This window comes from Sinohyriopsis cumingii, chromosome 2 (genome assembly GCF_028554795.1).
Source record: "Sinohyriopsis cumingii isolate HCF-2022 chromosome 2, ASM2855479v2, whole genome shotgun sequence".
NCBI classification, from domain to species: Eukaryota; Metazoa; Mollusca; class Bivalvia; order Unionida; family Unionidae; genus Sinohyriopsis; species Sinohyriopsis cumingii.
This window is the reverse complement of record NC_142962.1, coordinates 37876631-37898697: the sequence shown is the minus strand read 5'-3', so window position 1 is coordinate 37898697 and position 22067 is coordinate 37876631. Positions and strand designations below refer to the sequence as shown.

Sequence of the window (22067 nt, the reverse complement as noted above, 5' to 3'; positions counted from 1 at the left end):
GGTGATCTTAACCTGGCCATCAGATCACCACCATTTTTCATGCATGAACATCAATATTCATAAAAAGTTTTGTAATGACAACACCCATATATAGAGGATCTCAAATGGGTAACAATTTAATACTGAATTTATGAAACGAATTGAATAATGTCCAGCTTTTGAAAGCCTTGGCTTGCAAAAGCTGGACATTATTCAACGAGTTTCATAAATTTAATATTAAATCATTACCCATTTGAGATTCATTTTATCACATAGTTTTTATTTCAGTGGAAATTATTTAGATAGAAAGAAGAAGAACGAATAATTTTGTCCATTCTGACAGATGGTGCACCTTTCATTTGTTGTGCATAAAATAGTCTCAAACAAAGTTGAACCAGTAAAAGTAGATTGTACTTTTTTACAAACTATAATCAAAGAAAAAGCTTCTATCAGAATAAACAGAACATTTTATAAAGACAAAATCATTTTTCAAAACAGAATGATCAATGCGATGTGATGCTACATTATTTGATAAGGTAAACAAACAGTAGGCATAGAGTACATGTTTACCCTAAAATGTCCCTTTCAGAACTAAACATTATATTGTTGCGATATTTATTTATTTAGGATTACTGGATGCAGAAATTCCCACATTTACTGCAATGCGTTTGTGACCGGATGTTTGCAGTATTTAACTGGAATAATAGACTGTACAGAAGACGTAAACAAATTTCTTTTTGAGTCAGATTTGCATCCCATATATACTGAGTAAAGATGCTGTGGTTGGATAAAGTTCTGTTAATTAGGAGACCCATTTATGTCCTAATTCGTCTGTGAATGGAGGTGAGTTTATTTACTTCTGTAAGTTAACATTTAAACCATGCTTGTATATACAGTGGATTCTATGTCTATGTTATGGATATACCACTTCCTCACCCCACACACCATCAAATAAGCAATGCCCTTAGGTTTACTTCTTATTGTTGTTCTTGTCTTGTAGTTTTACGCCATTTTTCTCATTATGATATTGTTATACATGACATAACAAATCCCTGTAGGGGTAACATATCCATATTCAGACAGCCGAAATAATTTTTCCTCAATTTCCTTTCGCAAGTCGAGTTCAAAAATGGCCACCAAAAATGTTCATTCAAAACCAAACATTCCAGAAGGCGGGGTTAAAGTAATTTTCCCATGATTCCAGCCAATCAGTAAAGAGGATACTGCACAATAATTTCATGGGCTTATTTGGACCAATCAGAATCACATAAAGTGATATTTTAACATGTGGTAATATCAAAAATATGAAACTGCACATAGGATAGGAAAACAATACCTACTATGTGATAAAAATATAACCAAACATTGAGGCCGAGTAGTGATAAAAAGGATCTGAAATAAGGCTGCCCTAGCAAATATGTAAAATGTCATAGCAGTATTATTTACATTTAGGACCATCTATGTCATATGAAGTCATTGTGTGAAAACTCCATGTCAACATGACCATCCATTCCGACGGAGCATGCAGTGACAGCAAAATTTTCAATATGGCCACTGTGGTGGCTATACTGGCTATTTAAGGGGCACCACATTCATTTTGGTTCCACTCAACAATTTCATACTTTGCAATGGGATTATTTTTAAGGAAAAATAATTTCCCCGATTTTCCTCACTGGTTACCCTGGTAATTTAAAAAGACCTTGCACATCTTAGGTAATATTAAAAATAACTTTTGATTCCCTTTATTTTTGGTGTATGACTGATGGCTGTAATTTAGGTTATAGAGCATACAGCTTGTCCCTCACTTCAGATGTGCATCTCTAAAATGACTACTACCTCCACTTGGTAAATTGGGAAGAAAAAAAACTAGCAAATAAATTCTATTTTACTTTTTTTAATTTAATAGTTTATTTATTTACTTTTTTTAATTTAATAGTTTATTTATTACACTTGTAGAAGTTAGTATTGTCTACTAGGGCAAAATTCATTTTACCTTTTTTAATAACTGCATTAAAATTTAGTGTACTTTGGATTAGTTCAAGTTCATTTCTTGAACATATGTGAGCAACCATTTCAAGTAGCTGTCTACACAATGTTTTGTTTTTCTAATACCACATAAATTTCAGTCACAGTATATAAAAGCAGTAAAAAAAAGTATGCCAACAATCTCTTCATCATGTTTGCTGCTGCTGCACAAAACTTCACCTTATATCTGTCTTTCTTTCAAAAATATTTAATCACGTGGGGGAGGGGCTTCAAAACCAACCTGCCATCAGCATGAAACTACACAAAGTTTCATAGCTCTTCTCCAAGTAGTTAAACAGGGATAATAATAACAAGCAATTGATAACAGAGAATGGATGATGCCAGATGCTGGAACATTGCACAAGTTTATTATCGTCTTCAAACAGCAAAGCTAAAACTGAAATTGTTGTCCCTTTGTTCCCTCAGTCATGTGGGCATATGAAGACTACAACACCGCATATATACATGTAGCATTGGGATTGTAAGTCTAAACATGTAAAAATGGAGGGCTGGCAGCCACCTTTGAATTATGCAATAAAAGTTCACACACACACACATGCAAAATATGATCTACTTTGCACATTTTAGTACATCTGGAATTCATGCATCTCCTTATTACACTGAGGCAGGAAAAAGAATGAAAGAAAAAATGAAAAATGGGGATGGTAAAGGAACTATGTGCTTTCTAAAGACATTATACAAGAACAGAGAGCTTATATGCATTTTGACACATTTTGCATCAAAAGATCTGCGCCTATGTAATTAAATTACATCAGTGCCTCAAACATAAATTAACATCTCGATCATGCCAATTAATAATTCAAGGCATGGAAGAGGGCGGAGTGTAAATGGAATTACTCCATAGTGTACTTCCAATAAATCACACATGACAACAGCTATGGTCTGGAACATCGAGATAAGTAAAGGATGAAATTTCAAATCAAGCATTTCATGGCGCACCTTACCACTATACAACAAAGTGCAAACAAACACAGGCGATTTACATCAACAAGGAGCAACACAGAGATTAAAGATAGGAAAAATTCCAACAGAATTCAATTGATTTACACTAAGAGACCTAGCAATGATGAAATAAAAAATTATGAAGAAATGTACTGTGGACATTTTCACTGAGGTCTGGATTCCATACGGCACAGAAGCAGAATAAGTCTTACTCTGAATCAAGATACAAATGAGGTCTGGATTCTAAATGGCACAGAAGAATAAGTCTTGTACTCTGAATCACAAGAAAAAGAATCTTACCCAGCTCTAAAACATTATTCTTAGCTGAATGCAATTTATTCCAAGTAGCTGATACTGACTTATGATTGCTACTGTGATTCTTCAAGGAATTGTCATGGATTTTTTAAAGAGAAAATCAGAAGTACATTTGAATTAAGTGAGACCATGTTTCAAAAATATTCAACTCCAAGGGAAGTATAATAATCATGTGAAGGTGTATAAACTTTACTTGTCCCGGACACAATTTAGAAAACTGTTATCAAAAACACTACCACCGGATGCTGTCATATCTTCTCCTTCAAGTATAGAAAAGGAACTGTTCCTTCAAGAGCCTTGTGGTTGTGAATTTATTCTTCTATAATCCTCCTGAATTATATTAATTTTGAATGTGTGTAAATCAGAGACAACAAGATTAAATATAATGAATACCACAGTGCTTTTTTCTGTCGCATTTGAAAGTAAATTTTCATTTCCGGAAAACAATGCCAGTGAACCAAACATGTCTGATTTTGAAAATGTCACTAATATGACACGCGAAACAACAGATGTCAACACAACACAAGAAATTTATGACATGATGAATGCCATTGTCCTCATCATCATAGCTCCAATAATTATGTTTGGAAATGGACTTGTTGTTATATCTTTTGCCAAGTTCAAACGGCTGCAAACCACAATGAACACATTCCTTGTAAGTCTTGCTGTGGCTGACTCTCTTGTAGCGGCTCCAACAGTTCCGCTGTATGTCCTCTTCTACCTGCATAGTAGCTATGTGGAAAATGCGAAGTATGCCTGTTTGGTCAAGTGTGGATCTGTGCTCATTAGTCTGAGTGGATCGATCATGAGTTTGACAGCTGTTACAGTTGATCGTTACTTTGCTGTTTTATACCCTTTGCACTACACAGGCTGGATGACCAAACCAAATATTGTTAAATTAATCATCGTCATTTGGGTCTACAATATCACCATCAGTCTAATGCCATCTATGGGTGTCAATGCCTGGAGAGATGGGATAATCTGCGATTTCTTTCTTGTCCTTCCAAAGCCATTCACCATCTTCACAGTCCCTTTTATTCTCTTCGCCTGTCTGTTTGTCTCCAGTTTTATGTACATCCAAATTTTCAGAGAGGCAAGCCGTAACAAAAAGCGTGTGGAGAAATTTAGTCAGCAGGAAAAAGCAACAAGAGAAACTAGAGCTGCAAAAGTGATGTTTCTTATTTTCTTTTTGTTTTTCCTCTTCTGGTTTCCATTCCTGATTTGCAGCTTCCTAAAATACATTCCAACTTCACGAATAATGATTGAGATTATAAAGAACTTTACTCTGACCCTTGCTATGTGCAACTCTGCAGTAAATCCCATCATTTACTGTTGGCTAAGGAGAGACTTCCGTGCTGCCTTCAAGGCCATTATTCAAGGTAAATCAGAGCTGAAATTTCCAGTGAATGCTTGACGATCTTAACGAAGGACCAACTATATCATAAGCTTGGTTTTCTGTCACCAATTTCAAATTCAAAAGTCTGAACTAAGTATTTGAAGAAATCTGTTAATATTTCAAAGGTCAACTGCATTAAGGAGGTGGCACATAATTTATTATGGAATAATCAAGCTTTCTATTCTTTGGTAGATGTAAGTATCTGTATGTTTAAAATAATTAATCAATTACAGTGAACTCAGTCTTACAAAGAAACCACACAACTGTGTACAGGTATCCTTTAATTACAGACAAATTAAGTGAAATATATAGAAAGGCTTCATGAAAGTTGTCCATTATAAGAAATTGTTCTTTATACATGTAAATGAGTGCCTACTGACAACATTTCCACATGTCAATGGAATAAAAATACTGACTTTTTGCTGACCAAAGACCAATACACTTTTCATCATTAAACATAGAAGACAAATGAACTAAGTTTTCAGATAATGAGTTGTATTAATTTTGAATGTGTGTAAATTGGAGACAACAAGTTTAATGAGCCCAATGCTTGATGAAACATTATCTCAAATTTAACAAGTGTTTTAAGAAAATGTAGGTAAGCATCTTCTAATGACCAACTTTTCTAAATTGGGATCAATAATAAAAAGCATATTACAAAACAAATTTCCCAACATGTTAATCAAAGACAGAAAAACAATCCTAATCATGGACATTACAAAAGTCACACACATACACTGTAAGATTTCCCAGACCAAGGGTACAACATTCTCTAAATTTCCCTGACTTTTGAGTAAAACTTTACTTGTGTCTTTCATAAAATCTTCTGACTTCGCTGAAAATTTTTAAAATTCCCAGACATCTTCATGACCTTAGGTAATTTTGGCTAAAGATGCCCTGCAGTGTCAAATTCTACTCAGCAAAGCATTGTGTAGCTAAGGTCAGTATACAAAGACTGGTCTCATAAATCTGAGCTTTTGCAAACATTTTTCCTATTAAAACTAAGTCTGGCAGTCATTTAACAAACACACTTTAGTTTCAAAAAGGCAGCCATTCAATTTGTGTACCGATATGTCCATGTACTGAAATTAGTACAAAATAAACACTTATCTGAACAAAACTAGATCAAAGTGGCTTAATTCATTGCTCAGCATCAAAAACTTTGGTCATTGTGATAATATAAAGTGCACTTTTAATGTCATAGCATCATATTTTTTTTTTCTAAAACTCATTCATGCTTGCTTCATTAATCTATATATAGATAAAGCACACAGCAATTTCAGTTTATATTTAATTTGCTCAGCCATATCAATTAGATGTTTGTTTTATAACTTTTATGCTAAAGTATCGTTTTTCACCAAGAAATAGTAATTTTACAAATCAGGCCAGATCTGAATTATTTTCAGATCAAATTGATCAATTTGCAGATATTAGAGTTTGAAAACTATGCAACCATCGTCTTATTGATGAGACCGTAAGTCTGCAGCAAAGCAGTGTTATCCCTCCCCCCTCTGTTATTACTACCCAACCTAGAACCCCAATGCATGTCCCATCCCCTACTCTGGGGTGGATAAAATACAAAGCAGTGTTATCCCCCCCCCCCACTCAGTTATTACTACCCAACCCAGAACCCCAATGCATGTCCCATCCCCTACTCTGGGGTGGATAAAATACAAAGCAGTGTTATCCCCCCCATCTCAGTTATTACTACCCAACCTAGAACCCCAATGCATGTCCCATCCCCTACTCTGGGGTGGATAAAATACAAAGCAGTGTTATCCCCCCCACTCACTTATTACTACCCAACCCAGAACCCCAATGCATGCCCCATCACCTACTCTGGGGTGGATAAAATACAAAGCATTGTTATCCACCCAGTCAGTTATTACTACCCAACCTAGAACCCCAATGCATACCCCATCACCTACTCTGGGGTGGATAAAATACAAAGCATTGTTATCCACCCAGTCAGTTATTACTACCCAACCTAGAACCCCAGTGCATGCCCCATCACCTACTCTGGGCTGGATAAAATACAAAGCAGTGTTATCCACCCATCTCAGTTATTACTACCCAACCTAGAACCACAATGCATGTCCCATCCCCTACTCTGGGGTGGATAAAATACAAAGCAGTGTTATCCCCCCCACACACTCACTTATTACTACCCAACCCAGAACCCCAATGCATGCCCCATCACCTACTCTGGGGTGGACAAAATACAAAGCATTGTTATCCACCCAGTCAGTTATTACTACCCAACCTAGAACCCCAATGCATGCCCCATCACCTACTCTGGGGTGGATAAAATACAAAGTAGTGTTATCCCCCACACACACACTCAGTTATTACTACCCAGCCCAGAATCCCAATGCATGCCCCATCACCTACTCTGGGTGGATAAAATACAAAGCAGTGTTATCCACCCACTCAGTTATTACTACCCAACCTAGAACCCCAATGCATGCCCCATCACCTACTCTGGGGTGGATAAAATACAAAGTAGTGTTATGCCCCCTACTCAGTTATTACTACCCAACCCAGAACCTCAGTGCATGTCCCATCACCTACTCTGGAGTGGATAAAATACAAAAACTGTTTTGCCCATCTTATCCCTACTCTTACCCCAAGCTTCAGCAACTTCATCAAAAGAAGGAGTTGTATGACAATACACAACTCATCAAATCACATATTTTGCATAAAATTACATTTATACAAAATGTACATAAAATCCATACACATAAGACTGCATCAGAATTCTGAAATTGTTGGCCACACCTGCATGTACACCACCCCTGATCATATCCCAGAGTTCAAGGTCTCTACAGTGGTAGCTCACTATATATCCCTTCAGTATAATGTCAGTATAGCATTGGATCCCATTTAATTAATCAAAGTTTGATTTGACAAAACTAGTGAACTTCTGAAATTTCATTTTTTTGTCAATAATTATTAGTTCTTGCTTCATGAGAACCAACTTTAATGCCATTTCACATCATTAAATACTCTACTTGTGTGGCAAAAGGAACTATCACGACAGACACTTGTAAGTGTGCAAGGTTCCCTCACTAATAACACAGGCTACTGTTTTAACTCCAGTGAACAGTGTTATAAGGATAAAATTCTGTATCTTAAAGGTCAAGTCTGACCACATTTTAAGAAGTCAAATTTTCTTTACTATACCATTAACAGAATCTCATTACACAAAGCCAGTTAGTTATATGGTGTAGTAACATTAAACAGCAGTATAATTATGTTTTTAATTTGCATCCTCCTACCCTGCAAAGAAAGTGCAACTGATTTTCAGTAAAGACTAGTAGAGTTACTGTTCTTAGTGTGATATTACTGTTGCCACTCTTCCTATACTGTTGTTGTTGTTGTTTTGGGTTCAACGCCATTTCTCAGTGAAAATAGTCAATACATAGTGCCAGTATAACTGGTGGAGGAAGATCTTGGGAAAACCTAGGTAAAAACCCATGGGAAACTACCGGTAGCTTTCTCACATATCCAACATAATTGACTGAGCCTGAGACTCAAACCCACACAGACAGAAGTGAGATGGCAGTGAATGGGAAAGGCAAGTACTTTAGACCACTCAGCCGCTGGGGCCCCTTGACATACTGTAAATAATTATCACACCTTATTTGAACTTAATAATGTCCACTAATGTCAAACTTACTTTAAGAACATCAGTTGTAAATTCAAGACACCAATTTTACATACCTTGAAATATGACTGCTCATTTTGTTTATACCTTTCTCTCATTTTTTCCTTCTTTTCTTTTCTTTTTCTCAATGCACTGTTTAAAAACTACCAATGTGTTTTAAAAAAACCAACGTATAACTTGTCCTTTAAATTAACACGAAACAATGAAACATGTTCTTTCAAGAAACTGATGGTTATTCTATGCAGTTTTCTTGCACCATGGATTCTATTCCTGTTTGGAATGAATCTTAACACATTAACCCCTAGCGCGGACTTTACGGGGCAGGAGGTAGTAGCCTACTGCCGAGCTCTGTAGCGTCAAGGTCATGCATGATACACTAAAGTGGGTGGTATTATAGAAAGGTAGACAGATGTAGTTCTACAATGATACCAAATAATCTGGAATATCTAGTTGCACTACAAAATACAAATAGAAAAACCTCATTTTTTTGGACCAAACTTTTGTTTTTAACCCAAAATTTGCTCATGGTCGGAATCCCATTTTTGTGTCTGGATTTTAGACTTCTTGGTCTCAGATCTAAGGCAAACCAGTATGAACTGCAAACAGACAGATGAGCCTTTGCAAAAAGACGGATAAGATGGGCATTTGGAATAAAGAGTGGTCTCCATACAAAAATAATGGCTCCATTTAGCTAAAAAAAAAAAAGAAGTCCAACTTTTACCCTTCTGCTCATGCACGAGTCAAATAGCCAAAGAAAATCGATCTTTCTAACATCACTAGGCAGTATTTTATTGAAAGATTACTGGGGATTTGATGTTTTCGAGTCCATTCAGAAATAGCTTTCAAAATGTGTTTCCTACTCGATTTTTAGGCAAAAATGACAAAAAGCTCCAGGGGTTAATGTGTTAAACAGTCCATTTTGATGACGTCACAAAATTTGAATATTCCTTGCGTATTTAATCACTTGTGCATCGACATTGCACATAAATTACAAATTTATCAATTCCCTGACAATTTGCAAAAAAAAAAAAAAAAATCTTGTTAACACATTAACCCCTAGTGACGACTTTACGGGGCAGGAGGTAGTAGCCTACTGCAGAGCTTTGTAGTGTCAAGGTCATGCATGATACACTAAAGTTGGTGGTATTATAGAAAGGTAGACAGATGTAGCTCTACAATGATACCAAATAATCTGGAATATCTAGTTGCACTACAAAATACAGATAGAAAAACCTCATTTTTTGGACCAAACTTTTTTTTCCCAAAATTTGCCCGTGGTCGGAATATAATTTTGAGTCCGGATTTTAGACTTTTTGGTCTCAGATCTAAGGCAAACTTGTATGAACTGCAAACAGACAGATGAGCCTTTGCAAAAAGTAGGATAAGATGGGCATTTGGAATAAAGAGTGGTCTCCATACAAAAATAATGGCTCTGTTTAGCAACAAAAAAACAAAAAAAGTCCAACTTTTACCCTTCTGCTCATGCGCGAGTCAAATAGCCAACGAAAATCGATGTTTCTAACACCACTAGGCAGTATTTTATTGAAAGATGACCGGGGCTTTGGTGTTTTCGAGTCTATTCAGAAACAGCTTTCAAAATGTGTTTCCTACTAGATTTTTAGGCAAAAATGACAAAAAGCTCCAGGGGTTAATGTGTTAACGATTTGTCTATATTAGTGTCAAATTGGTGCTTATAAATTCCAACTGCAAACAACAAAGACCATGATCTGCCATCCCATAATGCCCCAGAGATCAGGGTCTATGTTGTTTGTGCTACTGATTACTCCTAACAAACTGTATAGACCCAGGTCTGACAGTGCTGGTATGTGACATGTGAGTATAAATATCTTTCTTAAAGTTATAAATTCTTGCCTGTATAATACTATCAATCAGCTCTTTTTGTTTAGGTCAAAATTACAATGTGTATTTTAAAAAATATAAAATAAACATTGCAGATTAAATAAAATAATGTTAATGTCCAAAGTCCTCCAACTAGGTGAGATTAATGGCTTGTCAGCTTTTGTTCAAAGTTTTCCTATACACCCAAGGGCCTCCAACTAGGTGAGATTAGTGGCTTGTCAGCTTTTGTTCAAAGTTTTCCTATACATCCAAAGTCCTCCAACTAGGTGAGATTAGTGGCTTGTCAGCTTTTGTTCAAAGTTTTCCTAAACATCCAAAGTCCTCCAACTAGGTGAGATTAGTGGCTTGTCAGCTTTTTTAAAAAGTTTTCCTATACACACAAAGTTTTCTGTGCACACCTGAGGGCAGGAAGCTACTATAACGTTTTCATTGTTCCATCTAATGAAAAACACTATTATAAAAAGTGACATCCAGTGTTCTTGTAATTTGCACTTAATAAATACATTAGTTGTGTAATAATGCATTTTTTATATACATTTGACATGCCTATAGATAACATAATAAAATCATACTACTGTACTTTGAGTCCTATGCAGTTATATTTTATCTCATCTAAACTTGACTGCTCTTATTACTGCACCATGTACAAGTGTAACCTTTTGTTTATTACTTTTTCCAGTACTTTCTTTTCTGTTTCCTTTGAAAATGTGATGCACAATTACTTCTTACTTCTATTACTTTTGAGTTCCATGTTCAAATCATAGAGTTATTTAAACAGTTAACGGTAAATTAACTTAAAATAGTGCAGAAAAACCACTACTAGCACCTTAATGCATACAGTAACAATTAAAATGATAATGCTCTCTCTCTCTCTGTTTGACAAATTTATTCATTTTATTTTCATTAAAGGGATTAATATAACATTAAATATTCTCAAAATTAAGATTAATGCTCTGGTGCAATGTAGAATCATTTTATTAACAAGACACTTCCTTCAGTTTACATAAATTATATAAATACAGCAAAAAAAGGTAATTTTATAGATGTGATCGGTATCATTTTGATCACCAAGTTGCCGGCTAACATATCATTTCTATTTCTATACAAATGCATACACATTTTTGTCTGTCCCTTATTTGTCAATTGGAATAATTTAGTGGTACACATGAAAATGCTCACCCCCATTATAGCAATAACAGATCATAGTGCAGGATTGTCTTTCTGACACTAATGATGACTGTCTTTCTGACACCACATTTATTTGTTGTGCATCTGTCACCAGTTCACGACTGTTATTAACAACAACTTTTCAAAAGTTGCACAACTGACTTGCTCATGATTTTACAGGGAGCATTACAGCGTCAAGGTCATTATATTTCTCCAATGGATGTCAATCCAATATCCAAAATGACCAACCTTGCCAAACACATAAAAAGTATTCAACAATTTCTCAAAACAGCTAAACACAAATTTACTTAATTTTAGTCTTTAAAATGTATTTGATTCATGCTGATCACCATAAAATATAGTCAACAATTGCTAAAAAGTGAAAAACATTATAAAAAAACTTCTCATAGAAAGATCAACATAATTTTACCAAATCTGATAAAGAACTTATTGGCATTAAGGTCTTTCAATTTTGTCGAAATGATGCTGATCCACAATCAAATATGGCCACTATTATTAAAACTAGAAAAACCATTAAAATAAACTACTCCAAAACAGCTCAACAGAATTTGACTAAATTTGACTGAAGGCATATTGGCAATAAAGTCTCTCAGATTTCTTCCAATGATCATTATCTATCATCAAATATGGCAACCATTACTAAAAATAAAACCATTTAAACTCTTTCTCAAAAACTGCAACCAAAAAAAGTTAACACAACTTTCAGACATTAAGATCATTCAGATGATGCTTATCTGCCACCATTCCTAAAAACAGAAAACCTATAAGCAGTTTCTCAAAACAGCTCAAAAGGTAAAATCCTCAAAGGGAGATAATCAATGAGTAGTCAAATCTTTCCCACTCTCTCTGAAACTAAGAAAATTTGGGAGTAGAATCACAGATTTATTATATTTTGTTACCCTTTTTAACTGCACTCTTCCTTGCAAGGGTGTACACCTATGCTCAATGAGATACCAGTTGAGACTAGTGGAACAAAAGGGGGATCTTGAAAGACATGGATGGTCCTAGAAGCGAAGCCAGTAAACCCTCCCTTATTGTGGATGGACCCCATGAAATGTCTGAGAGGTCCAATCAAGCTGCTACAAAAAAAAGCTTAATCTGGGTCAATGTAAAGAGTGGGTCTTTGCAAGAGTGGTCTGGACTCCCTCTGAGCAATTGGCTACCTCCCTATGGAAGGAGTCCAAAGACTCCTCCCGGACACTCTTACCTACACATAATGAGAATGACAGATGGAAAGGGACTTTAAACTGAGACAGATTTAAATTCTGATTGTTTCCTTGTTTAAACCACTCAGGAAAGGGAGCTGTGGATCATCTACATGTAGCAAATGGCATTTCTTCACTGTTTTAGCTGGGCCCACTGTTGCTGATATCTTAAATCTGGACACTGTTGGGATTAGCTTTCTGAATAGCTTCTTTGCATCACAAAGGGTGGCCAATAAAAGGTGTTTGCTGTGATCACACCAAACCTTTGGTGTCTCCAAGGTCACATCCCTCCAGTGGTGAAACATATCTTGGCCATGGCTTCTAACAGTCCCTGAAAGACAGTTGAAGACAAATTATTCGTGGTTTGACATACTGCAGGTAACCAAAAGAAGATTGGCATGCTTGCCTATAGTAACTAGTGTCCATGGCTTTAGAATTTAAGTCAACAGTCTTAATTAGGAGATAGGACAAATTCTATGCCAACATTCCCATCTGGGAAGCACCACCTGAATCTAAGATTGGGGGCTCAACTGATCAAGTGGGTAAATGGATCCTGTAACTTTTGGCTGAGACCAGAGGCTGAAGCTCAGGCAAACCTAACCATTTGCTGTTTCTCCTCCTTTTGACCTTTAGACAATTTCTGAGTCAGCTCCCTCACCATCACTCTGTGAACCACCACCATTATGTCCAACCTAGCTGGTGCCCCAGTGAGCCTATCCAAACTGGAGAAGGTACCAGCCTCCAATGATCATGAAGGCATGGGGCATAAATCTGGGGGAAATAGGTGGCTTACTGCCTTTTCAAAAGTCCACAAATCTTCCCCTCTTCCCTCCCCTTCTTCAACTGACCCACTGGTTAAAATGAACAAGGTGAACATAACAGATGAATTGGATCCATTGTGATGGGTTCTTCTTGGAGCTCATCTCTAATTACAAAAATCAACAGTTCAATGACATGTCTTTGTTCCTGGGGTGAGGCGGGTCTGTTTTATCTCATTTCCAAACGTGACTTCATGACTGAGGATTCATCATTATATCTCAGCTTGTAGGAAGAAATGAAACAATCATGCTGATTCCCTCTTCCCAGAGAAAGCAAATGGTTATTCCCTAATGGCATCAGAGGTAGTCCCCCTTGCCTTTCCTTAATGATGTGGCTGGAGGAGGAGGTGAATATCTGTGGCATGCCTAGCCCATCAATCTACGAAGCCACAACTAAGCCATCTATGGTGGTACGGTCAGAAAAGGAGACATGAATTCACATGGTGCAAATCCTAAAGACCAGTTTGGGTTAAAACAGATCTTCAAAAAGTAAAGAGTATGAACCTGATCCCTTTGCCCAGACTGGTTCTCAAACTCTTGGAACCTGTTCCCCCATGGAATTAAATAGAAACAGTGAGAAAACAGGACTATCAAACCAATCCCTTCCTCTAAAAAGGTGGTTAAAACCTGGTAACTGAAGACCAATGTCTGGTGCTTGGTGTATGTTGATCAGTGCTTAGCCCCCAGAACTCTGTCTTCAGTAACTAGTCCATCATGATCAATGAGTCTAGCCCAAAAACAGAATATCTGCACCATCCAGTTATCATGGTCTGGTGCCCAAGTGACAGAAACTTGGTAACTGTCACTGGAAAAATTACCCAGTGCCCTGTCAAAGGATGTAGACCTTAAGGGAGAGTCTAGGTTCAGGAAAGTCGTCTTCAACAAACATTATCTCACTTTAATTCAAATTATTAGAACAATCGGTATAATCGGTATTGGCAGAAATAATCGGTGCCGATGTAAACAAATTTCCAAAATATAAATTCAATCATAACATTCATCTTGACATGGCTTGAATTTTAGATCAGAATTAAATAGTGGAAATTAAGGAATAAACATTTGATTTGGGGGTTAACTGAAAGACAATATATTCTTAAAAGTAAATGCCTTTTAACACACTGTAAACTACCACTGATTGTCTGCACACAACAAATTATCAATACCATTCATGCACTCATCCCAATCACAGCAGCCAACCAACTAATGAGGCCTTGTGTGGATGTTTAACTTCCAGTATATACGCTAGCAGATAGCTAGGCAGATTAGATAGCTAGCGAAATTTCCGACTACTACGAAACTATGACTCACTATAGTTAATCTGTTCTTTAGCCAGTCCTGCCATAATGTTAATCAATGAATAGTGGTCGCACGCTGAAGCAGCTAAATGCTGACATATAAATATTATGCAGCATTGATATTGGCATGCCAGCGCCAGCGATGTTACCCTAGTTGCTGATCTGCTTCAGCATGCGACTCGCAGCGTGGTGCGTGCATCCATCCAGCCATGTGGACAACTTAGTCGTAACTTACTTGATTTAAAACATTGTTTCAAGAGCGCGAATCGATTGGATTATTAATACTGACTAGCGATTGTACACTATTAAATATACTACCAAGCCTATGCATAATGTTGACACCTTATGCCCATTTGCGGACATTACCAAGGAAGTTATAGCCAAACATCAGTACCCATCATTCTTCCTATGCTGAAAATGCTCTGAATGTTGCTGGCTCGAGAGCATGAAGCAAGTCAAGGTATTCAGACAATGCGCCGTGATATGTTGACGTCATTGAACACAAGCTTTACTGATGCTGCCAGCAACAAGAAGCTTGTCTTGGCCACCATTGTGGATCCACGATTCAAACATCACCTATTCAGCGAAGAATCACTTGTGATCAGATCCAAAGAATGGCTTACAGCAGAATGCATCATAGCTGCATCAACTGACAAGCAGGAGGAACTCCCATCATAATAAAAATAAAAATAAAAGCATTTATTCGTTTGTTAAAAAGTGGCTCAAAAGAATTTGATCAAATCGACAGAAAGATTCCTGACTTGAAGGCACTTAAATCATACAGAAAAATATGAGTCTGATCCACTGTAAAAAATGGCTACCATTACGAAAATCATAAAAACTTGTACACAACTTTACCAAAAACAAAACACGTACAGAGTTTGACCAACTTGTACAACAAGTGTTCAGGTAAAAGGCCTTTCAATCTTGGAACAATGATGATGATGTGCCATCAATATCATAGGTGTCAACCCTTTGAGATGAAAACCTGTACACCAGACCAACAAAACCTTATACGAGAAAATGTATTCATACATACTATAAGATCAACAGTTTTAAAACAACAAATGCTATACACAAATTATTATGACACATAATTACAAAATTATTTACATTTCTGAAACTTTATTTCATTCTTTTTACTTATAACACTATCATCTTTCTGCTTTGGCTAAGCAAAGATACTTTTGATGGATGCTCCCTTCTTCATTTCAAAATTTCTTTCACGCAGTTTTGTCCTGAAGTGTTTCTCCATATCATATATGCTCGACATCACCACTTTAATGTCTTTACTGCATATTTTACAAAAAGCATGCGAGGATCCTAACTTGGATACATCTACAATGCCAGGGAAACTTTAATCCAATCAGCCTGAAATATGCCACAACCTCGGTCAGTGTCTTCAAGCTTGCATTTCTTTGAGTTAGACTCAGCCATTTGATGGATGGAATATTTCAACTTGATGAAAGAAATAAATAAAAATATTTTAAAAATTTAGATTTGACATGTGATAGAGGAAGATCTCCCAATTACAAAGATGTTACGAATTTATATTTGTCCACATAAACCCCAAGACATTACGGCAGGAGCTATCCAAAAATTGAAATCTAGAAATATTTTTTTTACAAAGTAGCAGTCCAGAAGTTTATACCTCGTAAGCTGTTGATTGTTTCTATTAAAAATGCGTATATGGTGTTTGAAAAGTTATGAATTTGCTATATGGTGTGCCGATTTGGTCACAAACTTGATATAAATTGGCAGTGTTTTCGAGTCACTCAGTATCTGTACTACATCCGTCATTATGGCAATGCATCTTCCTGTTTGCATTACCTATCTGACAAACTTAACTCAAAATTATAAGAGCATGATAAAATGCCGGTGCTAAAATCAGTAGAGTATTTATTTTTAATTAGTATATTACTAAAAAACTTTAATAAAATGACTTTATCTCCACACAGAAAAGTCAGATGAATTACGATTACACCAACATGATTGCCACACTATGTAAAGTATGATAATTGAAGCAAACTTTATGCATTTGATAGTAATAAGTATAAATAATAAAATAATAATGTATAAAATAAGAAAACATACTTACTACACAGGTAATTAGTCAATATTAGAAATCCAAGTGAGCATCTAATCTCCGAGCGATAAACGACAAGATCTTCATACAATGGACTTGAACCATGAATGAAACTCATTTTATTATCAAAGGAAAAGCACAATTTTGAGTACGATTTGATTGGTTGTTTCAGGCCACCACAGTCTCACTGAATTCTCGTGCTTAAAAAATTATGCCAAGAGTTCCGGATGCACACAAAACAAAAAAAAACAATTGAAAAAAATTTGTATGAAAAACTGTACAAAACTGTTGTATGACCATACACAGACAAAAAGGATAAAATGTACAAATTACAGGTAAACCATACACCTATGCAATATGGATGAAGATATAAAAACTAGCAAAACTTTGAAGTAATTTTTAAAACATATGCAGTCAACAGAACTAGAAGAAATTTCTACAGAAATCATCCTATGACAGATTTCTCAGCAAGTATTCTTGTATTTGGATATTAATGTGATGACAGCAAGGTGAGCAATCTCAGCCCCACTTGGGTCTCTTGTCTGATATATTAGTAGCAATAGCCATACTTCAAGGGTGATGAGTATCATTTGTATGCTTTCAACTAAGGCTAGCAGATGTAACATTTTAAAGTGTAAATGACACAATTTAGTTTATTGCCAGTCAATGTTTACAAAACTAGCACTGGTCTCTACATAATTGTGCATACATGACTGTCAGCAATACTGGAACTATTGCTCCAATACAATTATACCTTTCTACATCACCTCTTAAGAGGACAGTTTAAAAGAATTTTTCTATTAATTTCTTAAAATAAAAAAATGATTTTCACAAAATATGTGATATTGCTAGATAAAAGCCAAAGATGGTAACAAAATACCTTTTGAAAAACATGTTCCTTAATAAAGTAGGAAGAGTAACTTTATATCAGCCACAGTTTAATGTTTATCAGTCACTGCACAATTTTTAGTCATTACATGTCTGAAAACACATCCTATGTGCAGGTTCAGGCAGGACATCAGACTGTGTCATTGATTTTTGACCACATACATGTATCGCACAGTATGAAACAATATGTTGAACTTAAACTGTCAAACATATTCAAGAAAGACATTTTGCAAATTGAATTATGCCAAACTATGAGATGAAAGATGTACAGCAAATTAAATAATTTCAAGTTTATTAGGTATATGGGCAAATTGTCAGTTGTTAACAATAAATTATGGCAACCTGTGACCCCCAAAAAGAAGGTCGAGGAAAGAATAGAGTTTCAAAACAGTCCAATAAAGTTATATCAATTCAATCATTATACATAAATATCCTGGAAAGTGAAGCCTTTGCAACACGAACCATATTACCCACAATTCTGGTAAAGTATGCCCAAGATTACATTCCAACCAAGTTGGCTGAGAAATGGTGAAAAACACTGGCTGGAGAATAAGTAAACAAAACAGGTTTTCTATATGGTTGCTATGGAAGCCACAAAACTGCAGAAGCAGTGTGGTTCAGCATGTCCAAAGATTGTTTATAAACAAGTTTTAAAAATGGCTCAGCCATTCTGGAGACAGTTTAAAATAGAGTTTATACCTACTTCTAAAACAACAACGTTGATATGGGAGACTAAAATTTCTTAGAATATGTCCCAAGAAGAAATTTAATAAAAAACTAATTTAATGTTCTAGTTAAATATGTTTTCAACACTGTTGCTATGGAAACCACTCTATTGCCACCCCATCACAAAAATCTGACAGAGCACGTCCTATAAACTATTCCTACCATGTTGGATCAAATTGACTCAACCATTCTGAAGAAGTTAAAAACAGGTTATCCATATTGTGACTATTGAAGTCACGATGTTGCAAAGGGAATCAACTGGCACATAAATTTGATACAGAATTCCCAAGAAATAATCTTACTACCTTTAAGTTTGATTAAAATTGGCTCAGCTGTTCCAGAGAAGACAAAAATAGGTTTTCCATTTTGGTTGCTATGGAAGCCATACCATTACTAGGGAGCCCTGGGCATAATATTTTATAAAGAATGTCCAAAAAATACTTTTACCATATCTGATTGACACTGGTCCAACTGATAAAGAAAAGAAGTTGAAAACAGGTTTTCCACAAAGTTGCTATGGAAGCATATCACTTATATGGGAACCACACCATACAAACTTTTGTTATTAATATCCTAAGAAATATTCCTATAATGCTTTATCAAAATCTGTAGTACAGGAACCAGTGCACCTGTTTTTTTTATTGCTATGGAAACCACATTACTGCTAAGTGATCTACCCAAATATAGTTTTGGTAAATTATGCCCTCAGGAATATCCCTCCCATGTGTGAATGAAATTGTCCCAGCTGTTTTTGAGAAGTCAGAACAAAAAAAAACAGCAATACTACTGGAAAACACACAACAGATGCACAAATGATACTAACAATGCACAGAAGATACAGGGGCCATGAAGTAAGCTCACATGGCCATAAGACCAGTGAGCTACTAATTCTATGGTACTATGGAACATGTAATGACCCCCTACCTTAAAATGACCCAATTTCATCTTTTAAAAATAAAAATGCAACAAAACTGAAATTTCACTTGTACATATATATGTTTGATGATAAAAGTCTTGAAAATTTTCATTTTCTACAGTAATGAATGGGATCTTCAAGATGGGAAATTATTAATGGCCATTAAATGATATATTTTACATTGACTAAACAGAGACTCAGTTTTGGATGGGTCTTCTTTGTAAAAATAATTGCTAAGGTGATGGACTACAAAATTATCTGTAATATTTCAGTTTTGGATGGGTCTTCTTGTACAAATAAATCATAACATGATTGGCAACCATATTATCTGTAATATTTCATCCCTCTCCATTTGTTTACACATTCAATCAGTAAAGAAAACACTGATGTTTTTATTTCACTCTGTTATAGAGAGAACATTGTATTAATCATGGAAAACCTGCAACATTTCTTATTAATGCAGTGAACAGCTAATATCCTATGATCAACATGTTCTGCTTTATACCATATGTAAGTAAGGTACAACTGCAAACAATATAGACTCAGATCTGCTAAAAAATAATGCACTGACAGATTGGGGTCAATGTTGATTGTTCTACTGATTATTCCTAACAAACTGCACAGATTCAGATCTGCCGGTGAATTATGTAATGGAAGATCTGGGTATGCACAGCCTGACTCAAGTTATAAACGAGTATATTTTGTACCCTTCAAGTTCAAGGCAAGAAAATTTTAATTCACAAAAACTTGCTGATTATAGCTATCGATAACATGCATGAACTGAGTAAAGATCTGCATCTATTCTGTTCATAGTTGCATTAACATTTCAAACAGGTAAATACAGTACAGTGGGCAATCACCATAAAGCACCTCAGTATAACACAGTTATGGTCATGGATTTTAAACTTCTGGTTGAATTATATATTTCCATATGATGTAACCAGTATAAGGTAATTTTGCCAGTATCATGGTAGATTTTTATGACTCCCCTGAACAGCAATATAGTAAGGGAATATATGTAGTACTGACTGTGTATAGTCAAATTTGTTAAGTGTCTACGTTTAGGAACAGCATTATAGTAAGGGAATATTACAGTAAGGGAGTATATTCAGTATTGAGGGTGAATACAAACTTGTGTTAAGTGGCTACCTTTAGGAAAACATTATAGAAAGGGAATGTTACAGTGGGGGAGTACATTCAGTATTGACTCTGTATAGTCAAATTTGTGCTAACACATTAACCCTTGGAGGTTTTTGTCGTTTTCACCTGAAATGCAAGTAGGAAACACATTTTTAAAGCTATTTCTGAAAACATCCGAATACATCAACTTCCAGGTGATTTTCCAATAACCTAATGCCTAGTTATGTTAAAAACATCATTTTTCATTGGCTATTTGGCCCACACATGAGCAGAAGGGTAAAAGTTGGATTTGTTTTCTTCTTTTTTTCTTTTGCTTAATGGACCCATTATTTTCGTATCAAGACCACTCTTTATTCCAAATGCCTATCTTATCCTACTTTTTGCAAAGGTTAATCTGTCTGTTTGCAGTTCGTACCAGTCTGCCTTAGATCTGAGACCAAAAAGTCTAAAATCCAGGCACAAAATCGATTCCGACCACTGGAAAATTTTGGGTGAAAAAAAATCGGGTCCAAAAAGTGAGGTTTTTCCCTCTGTATTTTGCAGTGCAACTAGAACTTCCAGATTATTTGGTATCATAGTAAAGCTAAATTTGTCTACCTTTCTATAATACTACCCATTTTAGTGTATCACACATGACCTTGACGTTACAGAGCATGGCAGTAGGCTACTACCACCTACCATGTTAACTCGTTGCCAGGGATTAATGTGTTAAGCAACTACCTTAAAGAAGTGTAATATAAAAACTTTAAGTCAGATGGCTGTTTAATACAGGTTTATTACTTCTAAAATATTGTAGGGATCTAAAGAATGTGGCTTCTTAAGGCATAATTTAATTAATCCTGCATTAGAGGACACCAATATGTAAAGGACACATGCACACTGAGGACAATATGTACGAGTCTCTTCTGTAATATTTATGATCGTTTTGACATTATATACCTGTAAGTAAAGGATATTTGACCCTTGGGGACAGATTATTTTTTTAGTCCTGTGAAAGTCATTTATTGAAAGATAACAATGTACATAATGGAGGATATTTTGGGCTGGCTGGCTTAATTTTTCTTGATCATTATTTCATGGAAATTAAACAACACTAAACTGTCATGATTTACAGTTTTTAGTGAAACTGGTAGCATACCAATCTGAGACATACAATATAATAAATTAGTAATATTCATGACATACAATTTTTTCAAACCAGTCTTTACTGTTGGTAATGGTTTCATTAATTCAGGTTGTTTGGTATTTTCACAAAAACTGTTTGGTTGTGAAAAATTTGTATTTGACAATATTTTGTACAATGATTGCTTGACAGTATTTGTACAATGACAGACTTTGTCTGATATTTTTTTTTTACAATGACTGATTGTTCAACTTTGACAACATGTTAGCTGTTCAAGATCTATCCTGGAAAGATCTCTTCACTAAGTCCTGTTTCCAGGACTTTCAATTTCTAGTCCCAAATTCATTTTCTTAAATAATATCTACATTTGTCTATATATACTCATAATTTTTGGTCATGCATGCAATAATCTTTTCTTCTTTAATATAGGGCAGTTAATCTTTAATTCAGGTTCAGTATTATTTACTCAATGTCCTC

General features: G+C 35.5%; 1 protein-coding gene across 1 annotated transcript; it reads left to right on the top strand.

Annotated features, from left to right (window-relative positions):
* The first annotated feature begins 2914 nt into the window (after positions 1–2914).
* Positions 2915–10784, top strand: LOC149804666 (adenosine receptor A2b-like). Its single transcript, XM_089942922.1, has one exon. It carries the CDS (start codon positions 3668–3670, stop codon positions 4694–4696), a length of 1029 nt encoding a protein of 342 aa, XP_089799048.1. The 5' UTR covers positions 2915–3667; the 3' UTR covers positions 4697–10784.
* Positions 10785–22067: the final 11283 nt, after the last annotated feature.